The sequence below is a fragment of the Marmota monax genome, unplaced genomic scaffold (genome assembly GCF_021218885.2).
Source record: "Marmota monax isolate L192 unplaced genomic scaffold, Marmota_monax_Labrador192_F-V1.1 WCK01_AAM20220418_F8-fsc00018, whole genome shotgun sequence".
In the NCBI taxonomy this organism is placed as follows: Eukaryota; Metazoa; Chordata; class Mammalia; order Rodentia; family Sciuridae; genus Marmota; species Marmota monax.
Window position 1 is genome coordinate 20,014,001 of NW_026692201.1, and position 14,466 is coordinate 20,028,466.

General features: G+C 36.9%; 1 protein-coding gene across 6 annotated transcripts in view; it reads right to left on the reverse strand.

Moving 5' to 3' along the window:
- Positions 1-3,014: 3,014 nt before the first annotated feature.
- Positions 3,015-14,466, reverse strand: part of Fam172a (family with sequence similarity 172 member A) — a 487,335-nt gene continuing 475,883 nt past the window's right edge. For all 6 annotated transcript variants that reach the window (XM_058574617.1, XM_058574621.1, XM_046428568.2 and 3 more), the window contains one exon: positions 3,015-6,059. In XM_058574617.1, the coding sequence (XP_058430600.1) occupies positions 5,917-6,059 (143 nt within the window). In that variant the 3' untranslated portion in view covers positions 3,015-5,916. The remainder of the gene's footprint in view (positions 6,060-14,466) is intronic.

Here is a 14,466-nt window from a genome sequence, read left to right on the forward strand (position 1 = left end):
ATAACTCCATGAAAAGTCACTGTCTGTGTGTCTGTGCTCTATTGTATTTCAGATTTGGCAGACTGCCTACAAACTAAAGACATCAACAGTTTAAATCAATTTTTTCTTTAATGAAATAAAGCCAACCTTACATACAAATAGAGCTTACATACAAAGAATATTTATAGATGCAAATGAACTTGAGATATTTAAAAATATTGAATACAATGCCTTGCAGATTTTGAACATGAAAGACTTATTTAAAGGAAAATATGTTTACAAACATTCATGGTGACCAACACATACTGTGTTACAGGCACCAAATAGACATACCATACACATGCAGTTTATGCTGTCTGTATATTTCAGGTGGAGTTTAGGAATAGATGTCTGTATCCCATGGATGGATATCTATGTGTGTGAGACATATACATATATGTACCTATAGACATATTTTTTATTATGTGTTTTTAAAAAACCCTGAGCTGTTTTAAAGAAGGAAGTGAACTTTATAGTCAATGATAGTTGCTTGGACTTCCATTTTGGCTAATCATAATTTGACCAACAACTATTCCTGAAAGCATGAAGGGCAATATTAAGAATTTAAAAGTTTAGTGCACCAAAAATGTTCCTCTTAAGCCACTTTGAAGTAATGCTAGTGAGTCTACGATCCAGATCTACATGTTAATCTCTAGTTTTGCCTTCAAACAGAATTCAGTTACAAAGAACTTGGAAAGATTTTGAATCTATTCAGGAGAGGAAAACTCTTTAATTTTCTGAGGAGTAAAAACTCCCCAAGAAACTTCATATAGCTTCTTAGATTTTGCTTAGCATACGTGATAAAACATTGATTGTTGCAGTTTGGTGACCCATGAAATTTGGGGGTTAGTTTTCTCTTCAGACCAGAGCATATAATTATGCAAATAAAGAGCTGTCACTGATCTAGTGAAATACTCACAAACACATGCACTCTGAAATTGGACAGAAAAGTGAAAATGGTTGGTGATGTGATGGTGCCATGGTTTGTTTTCCTGCCAAGTTTCTATCCAAGTTCATTATTCAAATTGTAAACTTTAAAAAGAGACATATCATTCTTGGGGTGTTGGTTGTCTTTTCATTTCAGATTCTTTGTATTGGTACTGCAGGCTGGTCACAAAGTACAGTTCAACATTATTTTACCTATGATAGTTTTCCATATCACCCAATGTAATAGCCAAAGAAAAAGCTGAATCATCTGGGGGAAAAAATGCAGGACTTCTTTCTAAAACATGTTTCATGTGTTTTAAACAAAACCCAATCCCAACAATACAGAGAATATAGTGAAAGGTTTTCCACAAATCTCAAAGCAAATGATTGGGAAAAGTTGCCTGGAAGGTCTCATGGATTAAGCCAAATTTCCATTTTGAACCTTTTTACATTCAAGGGGAAAATATTGGTCACGCTGTGATGTCCACTTAATGGTCAAACTTTTAGGACAACTTTCTTCTATCTAGCAATTCTTTAACCTCTGTGGCTCATTTACAGTTATTACTCCTATAAAACCTTTGTTCTAAGAATTAGAGTTCTTCAATGTAATATGCACTTTGGCATTGAGGTCTCTCAATTCCAAAGTTAACATTGAACAGGCTGTTGCATAATTTTAGATGTCATGGAGAGTTCCACTGATGAAATCTGAGAAGGCTCATGTCAGACCACTGACTGCTAAAGACATCACTACATGAAAGATCAGTGGTGTGAAACTTTAAAAACATCGATCCAAATGAATCAATTAAATCAACATTCATCCTTCATAAGTGTGAGGTTTAAAACTATCATTGTTGCTTTTTTTTTAAACCCTACATAGATTTTGAGATAAATGCTGGAATGCTTTGATGACTACTTCTGTTCTTGAATCTCCACTAATCGACTTTGTGCTATTTCCCTCTTTTCAACATCTTCCACTTGGTGTACATTCTTTACTTTAGTACAGTGCATGACAGTTGCAATGCTTTAAATCTAAAACCGCCTAACAAAGCTGATACTTTAGGTAGGGTAGCTTTAAGCTTTGTGAAGTGTTGATTAAAAACCCTTTCCCAGACTCAAACTGATCTTTTTGGAGATTAATAGAATATTAGATAAAAGGAAGACGAACAATTCAAGAGACTCCCACTCAGTCATTCTATACAAGGAAGGAAGGAAGGAAAGTATTCAATTTTTGAAAGGGAGTACCTCCTGGAGTCTTTTATTTTATATTATTACAGCCCCTAATAAGTAATCATAAAATCACATTACCCCCCCCCCCCTTTGCCACCCATATTTCAAAGACGAGACTATCTCACATTTATTTAAAGACATTTCCCCCCACAGTGTCATGGGGAAAGTTTTTGAGAAAATTTTACACTTGCTGTAATAGTAATCTTTCTTAAATGAATTAGGAATGCAGCTACCAACAGGAACCTATCAGTTTACAGTAAAAACTACAATTATAACAAGACACACACATACATGTGTCCACATAATCCAGAGAAACACAAAATAAATTCTAACTTATTAGCAGTGATAACATAGTTAACATATCTTGTTACCCACACTCTCTTAAAGGAGTTACAGGTTTTAGGGAAGGAATAGCTATGAAACAAATGTAAACAAGTCAGTTTCAAACTGGACATAGTATATCAAGGACTCACATATAGGAGTTTAGAAGCAATTTAATCTCTCCAGACTCCCTTTGGAAAACACATTTATTTGTAGTATATTAAATTTTACTTTATAAAACAACAGTTTGATGATGCATTATTCAAATTTTATTGCTAAAGTTATATTTTAGATAGTAAAAACTAATGACTTAAAAATGTTACTTTTGTGAATAGTGCTAGCCAAATTGTGATTCTACTAAAGTTAGGATATTACCTTACAGCAACAATAATAGTGAAAACAAGTACCTATAAGGTTTAAAATATTGATGAATTCTGTTCCATCATTCATTTTATGTTTCAGTTTAAAAACCTCTATATAGCTGGTGAATAAAGGAACTCTGAGCAAGAATAATACACTGCTGCTTGTTGAGAAAAACTTTTTATTTAAAAATGGTGAACAGAAATATATAATATACAGGAAATGCCTGTGCCTTATCTTTTTTTTTTTTTGACATATCAACAAGAATGCAACCCGACTGAAGCACAAGGCAGAAATATGAGAAAAGAACAAGTATGACAAGTTGATGGTATCCCTTTCAAATATCCATGAAGATTTTTAATGACTGTATGGTTAGGTACCTTTAGAAAGTTGCAAAGCTTAGGTGGCTTTTAAGTTTTGACAGGACTATTTTGAATCTTACATTATCAACAACTCCTTTTCCATCCACTTGCTCTACATACTAAGCATGTAATTAAAATAAAGACTCTATATCTTTACTTTAAATCTCTGTTCACCTAAAATACCCAAGGGCACCAAAATGGGGAGAAGATCAGAGCAGAAATACTGTTAACACTGGCCACCCATAAGCAGGCGGCTACTACCAACTGCTATTGTTACTGCAGGAAAATTGAGTTCACAATATCACTACACTTTATACCAACAGAGCCATAATCAACAGGTTAAAGAATCCTACATTACAAACAAGGAATCTGATCAGTAATCAGTAGGTGGTCTGGAATGGTTTGCCTAGCTCTCTCTGGGTTGCCACAGCTCAGATCCACAAGTAGAAATTACATTTACACAACTTAAGTTTGCAAATATCTCTCTATAGATAGTTAAACAAGGCTTTACAATCCAGCAGTTTTAAAGTATTAAAGGCAATTAAACAGTGATTTTTCTCTAGTTACAAGTAAAGATTTTTTAAAAAGAGGTGAGAAAATTGGAGAGAAAATTGGAGAGAAGGAATAGGAGTCTTTTGGTTTATAAATTGAGCATATTTACTTTGCTTTAATTCAGCTGCAGAAGCTTCGCAAATTTAGCATTGCACAAGTGTTGTTTTTTTTTTAAATGCTACAAAATTAGTTTCTTGTGAACATTTTCATATACTGAAAACACCACACAATTTGTAACACTTGGAAAAATATATTCAATTCACATCAATTCTCAAATCCTCTCACTGGAAGATACCATTATTTTACATAGTCTACTATTACTTCTAAAATCGGAAAGATCAGATAAAAAAGGGTCAGTACCACAGACCAATGTGCTTGACATTGTTGAGATTACATTTTAAACCACCCAGAAGCTGTATAAAATGCCATTTTGATTTTTCCTCTTACGGTTGTTTCTGCTTAAATAACATCAAAAGATACAGACACAACCACTGAAAAAAGATCACTTTAGTTTGCCATCATTGAAACTATAGAACTAATGAATGTGCTTGTATTCCAAACACAGCATGAAATATTATTCAGGTTTTAAAATTTGCTGCAATTGATACATAATATAAAAAATTTATCCATGAGGTGATTGATTTCAGGTTATTTTTTCTGAGGCATTAAAGAGTGCTAAGTCATTTTGGGTACATTTTATCATGTTCTCAAATAAGGCAGGCATATTAGTTGTTGCATATGCTTTTAAAAAGGATGAAAAATATTAAATTCAGAACCTCATCTATTACAATCTTCACTAGATAATTAAAGTCAAGTAATTAAAAATTGATAATGTTAATTTTTAATATTTTAAATTGAAAGTCAGAAAAATCTGAACTTATTTTATCCCTTATATTTCAGTGTTGGCCAATCTTAACTTTATTAAAATACTTAACTGTTGAAACTGTAGGGTAAAACCCTACATAGGAAGTGGAGTACTAAAAATTATGCCACTGGGCCAAGAGGAGAAAATCTTTCACACTAAATCTCTCTTTCCCCATTGGAGAAGAAAACAGAAAGAATCATTTTAGCCCTTCTTAGCCTTTCAGAAGGAAAAGGCTCCAGAGTAGAGCTTTATTTTCCTAATGATAATAAAAAATTCTATCTGTAGCTCAGGAAAACTCTAAGTAGATCACTCTAGTAAGGATTAACAACAACAAAGACAACCACCACCACCACCTTTCTCCACAGCTGAGACTTAAGAAGCAGAACTTAAGTGTGTTATCTAAATCACAATACCACTCAATACACATTACAAATATAAAAAGTAAAGTCAATCCTAATCAGAAAGCTGGAAATTCCATTGAAAATTAGAACTTTCCCACCTATACTTTAAAGATCTGCTCATTATGTTTTGGTTTAAGTGGTCTCTTCTGAAATTAGAGACTGTAAAAGTCTCACATTCAACTTGTAAGGATTTTCAGCAGTAAAGCAGATTCGGTACTTTAATAGATTTTTTATGCAAAGATTTTCTTCTCGAAATGAAAATAGATCGTTAGGAAGAGAACAATTTGCACTCCCAAAACTACACAGTACATCATCGCATTCATGTTCTGAATTTAAATTTGGCAATGGGCGGCACTTTCTAAGGGGGGGCATAATATGCCCTTGAGGAAAAACTTGGTTAAAATGAAAAGTTTGAAGTCTAGAATAAAAGCTTGCTCCTCTCAGAGCGGGAAAAATGGACATGATTAGGGGGTGGGCGGGTGAAGAAAGCAGCGGCTGCGCTGCAGCGGGCGGTAGGACCGCGCAGACGCCGCTCGCCCCGCAGCGCCCGCGCGGGCTCCGTCAGGGCAATTAGAGCAGCGCCGGCCGCGCCAGGCAGGGCGCTGTCAGCCTTAATCTGCGCGCTGACGGGCAGCGCGAAGCCCGAGCTCAGCCCGCAGGAAGCACGACCAGTGAACCCATATTGCTTTGACAGTTGCACTCATCTAGAAATAATGCAAAACGCTATTTAGATGTATATATCACGACCCTGTGCTCTAGGAAGAAAACAATCTAATGAGGGGCTGGGAGTCTGCTCCCCGACAGCAAGCAGTTAGGCGACGTGTGGATGCATGCTCCAGAGTGGTTCCTTGGCTTCCCCTCCCCCGTCTCGCTCGCTCTCCTCTTACAGCTCTTCGTGCTTTATTCGGTGGGAGCGTCGTGTCAGAGTCGGCTTGAGGGAACTGGTCTTTGCCTCAGAGGCTTCGGTAAAGAATTTGAAAATAGACGGGAAGCTCTTCCAGGAAGTTAGCTCGTGACGGTCGGTGCCTGCCGAAAAACACAGATTCAGTTACGAAGTGGCCACGGTCGCGGTCGGGCGCAGGTTGGGGCGGCGACCGCCAGGCTCCAAGGCACCCGGCGGTCCTCCGCGCGTCCAGCCCGAGCCCTGCGCTGACACGCGTTCGCCCCCGGAGCCAGGGTCCCCGCAGCCCTCGGAGCCCCGCGCCGCCCCCTCGTGGGCGCGCTTCTCAAGCTGGCTACCCGGGGAAGGCGAGGCACCGCGCGGCGCGGCGGCTCCAGGGAGTACCTACACCTGAGGGCTTACTTTGCCCCACCCCAGGGCTCAGTGGGACGCGGACTTCCGCGGGGTCTCAGGGTGCGAAGCCCCAGGGGCCTCCGGCCAACTGCGGCCCGAGTCCCCATCACGTCTCCGATGCGGGAATGCGGTCGGGACCTGCCTCGTGGGTTGCCCGAGGCGCGGCCGGGAAGCCCGTGACCTAAACCCCTCCGGGCCAATCGAGGAGCTCGGCGGAAGGGCCACTCCCTCTCTTGCCTGGCAGCCACCTGCTTCCCCAGGCTCCGCGCGCACTGGTTTCCCCTGTGAGCTGGATCCCGCTTCCACACCCGCCCCAGAGCACTCAAGCGTTTTTGCTTCCCAAGGAAATAAAAAAAAAAAAAAGGGGGGGGGGATTTTTCTTGCCTCTCCCAGAAGTTGTGATGTTATACATGATTGTCTTAGCGAGGTCACTGGGACAAAATCGTGTGGGATGTTTAATAAAGGACAAGATTCAAGAGACTATTCCTTGAAGTATCTTATGGGTGACATTTTTACGGTTTTAGGGGTAGATTTAGGATAACTTAAAAAATGTTTCAAAGTGGTAACTACTAAAATGGCATTTAGGCCTACTGATTTGTAAGGAGGAAATCAGAAAACATAGGTTAGTCGTCAGTTCTACAGGGTTATTTTATTTTACTACAGCTTCTTTCTATGGCTTTGATTTAATATTAATGTACACTGTTTTCCAAATCAAATCTACTTTCAGTTTGACACAGGCAGCAAATAACACTGATGCAGGCATGAGAATACATGAAGCAATAAGTTAATCTGGTTTTGACTATTTGTGAAAGCTCATATCATTTAAACAATATTTTCATAACTGAACAATTTTTAAAATTCAAAAATAAAAATAAATACAAAGACTACCATAGAAATGAGTGAAAAGCTTTGAAACAGTTGAAATCTTTTCTTAGATCACTCAATTATGCAGAGATATTGCTTGGAAGTCTCCAAATTCAGGGCCTCTGTCTGATACTTTAACATTGTTAATGATAATTCTTTAGTCTGTAATAGTAGGTCATTGCTATGGTTACTCTACAATGGTGCAACACTTTGCTTTCCCCTTCAGCTATTCGCCGAGACCTGGTAACCACATTTGTTGCTTAGCAACAGTTTTGTGACAGTATCACAATCTGGGAGTTACAACAATAAGGATGCTATGGCTGCGGTCGGTCGGCCAGAGAGTAGGAAGCTACAATCTGTGCATGTGACTTAGCTGTGGGAACTGGCCTTGCCAGAGAACCCTTCTCTTCATAGTTGCTCTCACAGGGATGTTCTCATCTTATTCTCCTTGGCAGATTGGCCTTATGAACCTGCATTTGGAACTAAGATCCAATACTGAAGTCATACCCTTGAGAAATATCCCCCAACACTACTTGTATTCAGACTAAAAAAATGAGGTCATTTCTCTATTTGCTTACTCATTTCAGGCACAATTCAGTATTATTCAGTGGAAGGGAGGGATGAGTGTAGTTTTATCCTGGCAAATCCTAAAGTGCCTAACTGAATTCTGACAATTCTTAATCGAATTCTTGGGAAAAAATTATATATACGCTTGTCTGCATCAAAAGGTGTATAAAATTTCAAGTTCTTTAAAATGTATCCAGACATTATTATTATTATTATTATTATTATTATTATTGATTTATTCAAATGATAATCTTAAAGGAATTTTTAAATTTGGAGGCATTTATATTCTCCATAGATAACTGACATGTGTACTTTAAATAAATAAAATTTTGTGGATATATCTAGAAGGAGGCCCAGTTTCCAAGTAGGTTTATGAAATATCTTTTCTCTATAGCATCTGCAACTCCAATTTCATTTTAAAAACAACTACTAAATTGCACTTATAAAATATTTTAAAATCAGTTGTATTTCTTCCTTTTGACAGGCCATTCTCAGATATACAGTACATCATACACACACACACACACACACACACACTCAGAAAGAAAAAGGTGTTAATTGTCTTTTTTCCTACTAATTTCCCAAGCTTCTTGCTACGTTTGGCATTTCCTCCTTAGTGATCACATTTACACCTGCTAGTGTTACCAACTATATGATCAATTTGTAAGCTTTCTCAGGGAACTCATCTCCTAATTCCTCCCACCCCTTGAAAACCAATTCAATTTATGAATCTAAAGGGACCTGAGGAGTCAATGGTCTAAAACAATTTTAACACCTTTATTCTTTCCTGGTGACAATCTTTCTCTTTTCTTTTTTCGGTACTGGGGATTGAACTCAGGGGTACTCAACCACTGAGCCACAACCCAGCACTATTTATTTATTTTATTTTTATTTTTTGGTGCTAGGGATGGAACTCAGTACCTTGTGCATGCAAGGCAAGCACTCTACCACTCAGCTATATCCCCAGCACCCCCGGCACTATTTTGTATTTTATTTAGAGTTAGGATCTCACTGAGTTGCTTAGCACCTGGCTTTTGTGGAGGCTGGCTTTGAACTCCTGTCTCAGGTGGGATTACAGGCATGTGCCACCATGCCAGGCTCCTGGTGACAATCTTTCTGAAGGATGAATAAATTTCCCTGTTGATAAAGTTCTCACAAAATCTTTTTATTTTTAGTTTATGATGATTCCTTGCTTGTTTAGTCCTGGGCTGAAAAGACAAAAGTTACTGAAATAACTGAGTACCTGCGCTGACTCTCAACATTTACTCTTGTAATTTAAGAGTATAAATAATAAGGAAGAGGAAGGAAAGTTAATAGCAGCAAAGATAGTAAGCAAGGTAGGCCATCAACAAAATTATAGAGAATGGAGCAGGGGAGGGAAGATTTTCTTTAAACAAGTGTATGATGAAATTAATATTTTATATAAAACTTCTGAAAATTTGAAAGTGGATTTTTAATAATAATTGCATTTGGAAGTTGGATAACTGCATGTCTATTTTGGGGGCTGTACAGACATATTTCAAGATCATGTTGGGAGACCATTTTCAAAACTTCACTGACAATGTTCAATAAAAATATTTTCAATTTAATGTAAAAATCTACATAACAGTGAATGAAAACTTTTGAGAGTAGCTTTCTAGTACTTAAAAACTACATTGCTTTAGTCAGGTGTGGTGGTGCATACCTGTAATCCCAGCAGTTGGGGAGGCTGAGGTAGGAGTATCGTGAGTTCAAAGCCAGCCTCAGCACTGGCAAGGCACTAAGCAACTCAGTGAGACTTCTCTAAATAAAATACAAATAGGGTTGGGGATGTGGCTCAGTGGTGGAGTGTCCTGAGTTCAATTCCTGGTACCCCCAAAACACATACATACACACACACACACACACACATTAGGAAGTAAAGACTGGTGGTTTTATTCCATAATATAGAAATACTTGGCCACTAAATTATCTATTGAAAAGGATATACAAGATTTAAGTCTGGGCCAATTAAAAAAAGCATCTAGGGCAGGTGCAGTGACACATGCCTGCAATCCCAAGTACTCAGGAAGACGTCAAGTTCAAGGCCAGCAACCAGCAACATAATGAGACCCTGTCTCAAAAAAAAAAAAAAAGGCTGGAGATGTAGCTTAGGAGTACAGTGCTTGTCTAGTATGTGTGAAGTCCTGGGTTTGACCCCTGACACACACACACACACACACACGTATCCATTTATTAATAAACTGCAATGATGTGGCAGTAAAGGGAAACTAGTCCACTCCACTTATCCCTAGTCATGTTTTGAAAGAGAGAACAATAGCTTTTCATTCAGAGCACGGTCTTTCCTTTAGCACAACATTACCTTTATCAAAAGCTCCCCTTTTTAGGGTCTGTAAACTTCTTTTCATTTTTCAAATCCCCATTTTCCTAATCTAGAGAGGCTTACACAAAGTGGGATGTAAAGGGCTTTCCCACATTAAATGCCTTCTAGTTCTCAGGAATGATTTCTATATCCTTTTCGACCAGCAGGCTTATTCTAGCTGGATAATTCACTTTGGGGGTAAATTCAGTTTCCTAATCTATAAAATCAATTCAGTATAAAAGTAAAAGGTAAAGGGTCATAGTGCTTCCTTACAAAAAAGTGCCTTTGCTCAGTCTCAATCAGTGGCTCTTAATGGGAATGGTAGTGTCCTCTAGAGATATTTTGGACATTTATAGGAATATCTTTGGTGGTCAAGATGATGGGAAGGTGCTATTATCATTAAGCAGGAGAAGGTCAGTGATGGGTAGATATCCTGTAATTTGTAGGACCCTACTGCATGATGAATTGTTCTGCACCCCACATGGTTTTCAAATGTTCCACTGCTATTCATGTACTTGAAAAACCTATTTATATTTATATGGTCTTATAATTTGAATTTGTTCTGCAAATAAACTTAAAGTACATTTCACTCAATTTTAATATGTACTGAATTTTCTTAGTGCAACAACCTTGTAATTTGAAGAGACTGTTTACTTTGTGCTTTACAGAAGATTACGGAGAGTGGCTAACTCCATGAGAAAATCTCATCACTGATGGTACCATGCCATGGTACTTGCTTTGCCAATAAGCATACCTGTATGAACCTGCATTTGTAGCTGTCAAATTCATGGTGATTTTATGCATAGGACCAAGTATCTGACTACTTTCATTATGCCTGCTCATACAGATTTTCCAGAGCACTTTTAATATTGAAATGCACATTAGTTTTACTATGTTTTACATTCCTTCTATACATTAATAAAAGCATTACAATGATTTAACTATCTTCTAAGTAGGTAGATTATGGTAACTCTGGAATTTGTTTCAAGATAGTAAAAACACTGCAATAATATTTGTTATAATAGGAAGTATTTAGGTAATCAAAGGCCAGCTTGAATAGAAACAAATAGTTAATTATTTTTTGTTATATTATAGACTAATTCTCCCAACAAGCAGAACTCTATTCTTTTTTATCTTTGTGCAAACCAGAGAACACTTACCTATTATTTTCCTTATGTTTCTTCCACAAATACTGTTTGTCAATGATGACATTCATTGTGAAATAACTAAAAGGCAAGAGAGCTTCTAATTAAAATACCACACTGAATATTTATCCTTGGCCTATATCACTTTTGTAAAAATGAATTGTTACCAATTTCAAGGCAGCAAAGATAACACAAATAGTCAAAAGGATTAGAAACTTTAAGTATGAAGGATGAGTTTATAAATCACGTGAGAAAGATCAAATTGCTAAAATGTATCATTTGTTTTCCCAAAAGACTACCTATTTAAGAAAAAGTGTCTTGTGATAGAACTGACAAAGAGGGTTACATTCATGTAATAGCTTTTAGAAATTAAACATAAAGATGGTTGAAAATAGCACCGAGAGCACTCAAAGAACAGAATAAGAGAGATGAAAACATTACTATATCTTCGATCTTGTGTATTCCCCTTGCTTCTTCCTGTGATGATTCCAATCTAAGAGTTTCTTACAAGGCATACTTGTCTACATTTCTCTTAATCTTAGTGCTGAGAACTTTTTTAGGTGGAGGAGGGGGCAAAAACTATGCTAAAATATGCTACTGAACTAGTAGCTCAAATCCTGATGTTTATTTTGATAGATTTATACTATTCTGAAGCTGTATCCCTGTTTAGTATGAGTTGCCTTACTATCATATTATGATAGTATGAGTTGCCTTACTTATCATATCTAAGTGGAACATAGATATGATTCTTGCAAATTGAATTTTTTTTGTTTGTTTTGGTGCTAGGGATTGAATCCAGGGCTTTGTGCATGCTAAGCATGTGATCTACCACTGAGGTATACCACTAGCCTTATAAATAGAATATTTTAAAATGAGGCATGCCCCTATCTTCTCACTGTGCACCTCCCACTAAAAATGCATTTTTAAAGCAAAAGGTAATAAAATGAATAAACTGTAAGTTACTATGAAACAAGAGCAAGAAACTACAAAGCTATGAAACACATTAATATTAACAGGATAACATGTCTATGCTATTTTAAAAATGACAAAGCTGTATTTTAAAAATTGATCTTTAACAAGAAAAAGAAGTAGGGGCAATTAGAAAGTAATGAAGACCCTGTCAATATAGCTATGTTGATAATACCAGGTAAGGGAATTCTTGAGAAAATCTAATACATAAAAATCAGGAGGTCTGTAATATGCATTATTGAGTCCCAGTGGGATCAACTAATGAATTTATGAGCTCACCAGCAGTTATTTTTAGAAAGTTATAAAGAACCAGAGAAATATCAGAGCATGAAAAATAATGTGCTTTCTAAAATAAAACTGAAATTTATTTAAAATTAACTCTAGAGTTTCTAAGAATATAATTTAAACAATACAAACATGCCAATGTTAGAATAGAGAAGGGCTTTTAATGGCGACCCTGCAAGTTAGAAGGGATAAGTGTGAGACTGCTACGGTGGAAGGTAGTGTGAATAGGGCAGGGTGTGAAGTTCATGGAGACTATACAAAGGAAATACTAAGTGTAGCTCAGTAAACTGGTTACACTGCCTTGTTAAGTTTTCTGTATAAGATACAGGCAAGACTCTTTCCATTTCTATCATGGTTGCAAGCCTATCTGGCATTGTGTTGAGACCCTAAAGACAGGATGTCAAGTTTGACCCCAGAAAAGAGGCTGAAATAAAAGACAAAATCAGTGGCAGAAGCTTTTGGATCATTTGCAGTTTTGGAAGGAAGCCTGTACTTTTGTTTGTTTAGTAACTTTTCCACCAAGTATCTCTTATCTTTTGGTGGAGGTAGGAGGGGAGGGAGGGTCACGGGGTAGTTTAAGACCCTAAGGGACACCTCTAGGAAGTAAACTTATTCTTGAGGCAGAGTAGACAGCTTGTAGTAGCTGTTGGTATCTCACATTGAGCCTTGGGGCAAATATTATTACTAATCAGCCTGCTCTCAAACAATAAAAAATTGATGCATTTTTATTACTTCAATTGTCTACTGAACTCAGAGAGCTAATATAGAAGAGTTTTCTTTGGTTTTATAGTAGTAGGAAGGAGGGGAAGCAATGGAGAAATTTAAGCCAAAGGATACAAAGTAGCAGGTATATAGTATGAATAAGTCTATAGGTCTCAAAAACAACATGAGGACTACAGTGAATAAAATTGCCAGAAGACCTGGACTCCAGGGACACATTGTGTCCTTTAAAAACTAAAATCCAAGTTTTAGTTGGATTTTTCCAGTTTCCTTTTGTTACTTTCTTCTGGCATTTTATTTTATTTTAATATTATTTAAACATAAACATTCTTGTGTTCATTTGTGGCTTATAGCATAATACCATGGGATACATATGGGTAGTAATGAAGCAAATTAACATACCTATCTTTCATAATCACTTTTTTCTGTGACCACCTGCTAAAACATATTTATTAACACAAATCCCTAATGAAGTTTTATTAACTATAGCTCTCCTGTTGTACATTAGATCTCTAGATTTTTTTCTATCCTACAAATCTCCTTTATATACTTTTTCCTATATCTTACCATTTCCTCTTCTCTTCCTTGCCCATAGTAACCACTCTTATTCTTTATCTCATGTAGACTTGACTTAAAAAAAAATTCACACAGAAGTGAGATCATACAATATTTTTCTTTGTGTCTATTTTATTTAACTTAGCATAATGTCCTCCAGGTCTATCTAAGCAAATCCCTATCAAAATTCCAATGCCATTTTTCACAGAAATAGAAAAAAAATTCCTAAAATTTATATGGAACCACAAAACCCAAGACTAGCTGAAGCAATACTGAGAAAAACATTAGAAGCATCATACTTCCTGATTTTAAATAGTATTGTATTAGGAAGCTATAGTAATCAAAACAGTATGATATTGTCATAAAACGGAAACATAAAACAATTACAGAACAGAAGAGAGATATAAATTCAAATATATACTGTCAACTCATTTTTGACAAGGGCACCATGAGGACATGATGCACAAAGGATAGGTATTTCAATAAATGGCACTGAGAAGACTTGATTTCCACATGCAAAATAACAAAATTGCTCCAGCACCATAAACAAACAGAAAATAATGAAATAGCAGGGCATGGTGGCACACACCTGTAATCCCAGTGGCTTGAGAGGCTGAGGCAGGAGGATTGCTAGTTCAAGATCTGCCTTAGCAATACAGTGAGGCCAGAAGCATCTTAGTGAGACCCTGTCTC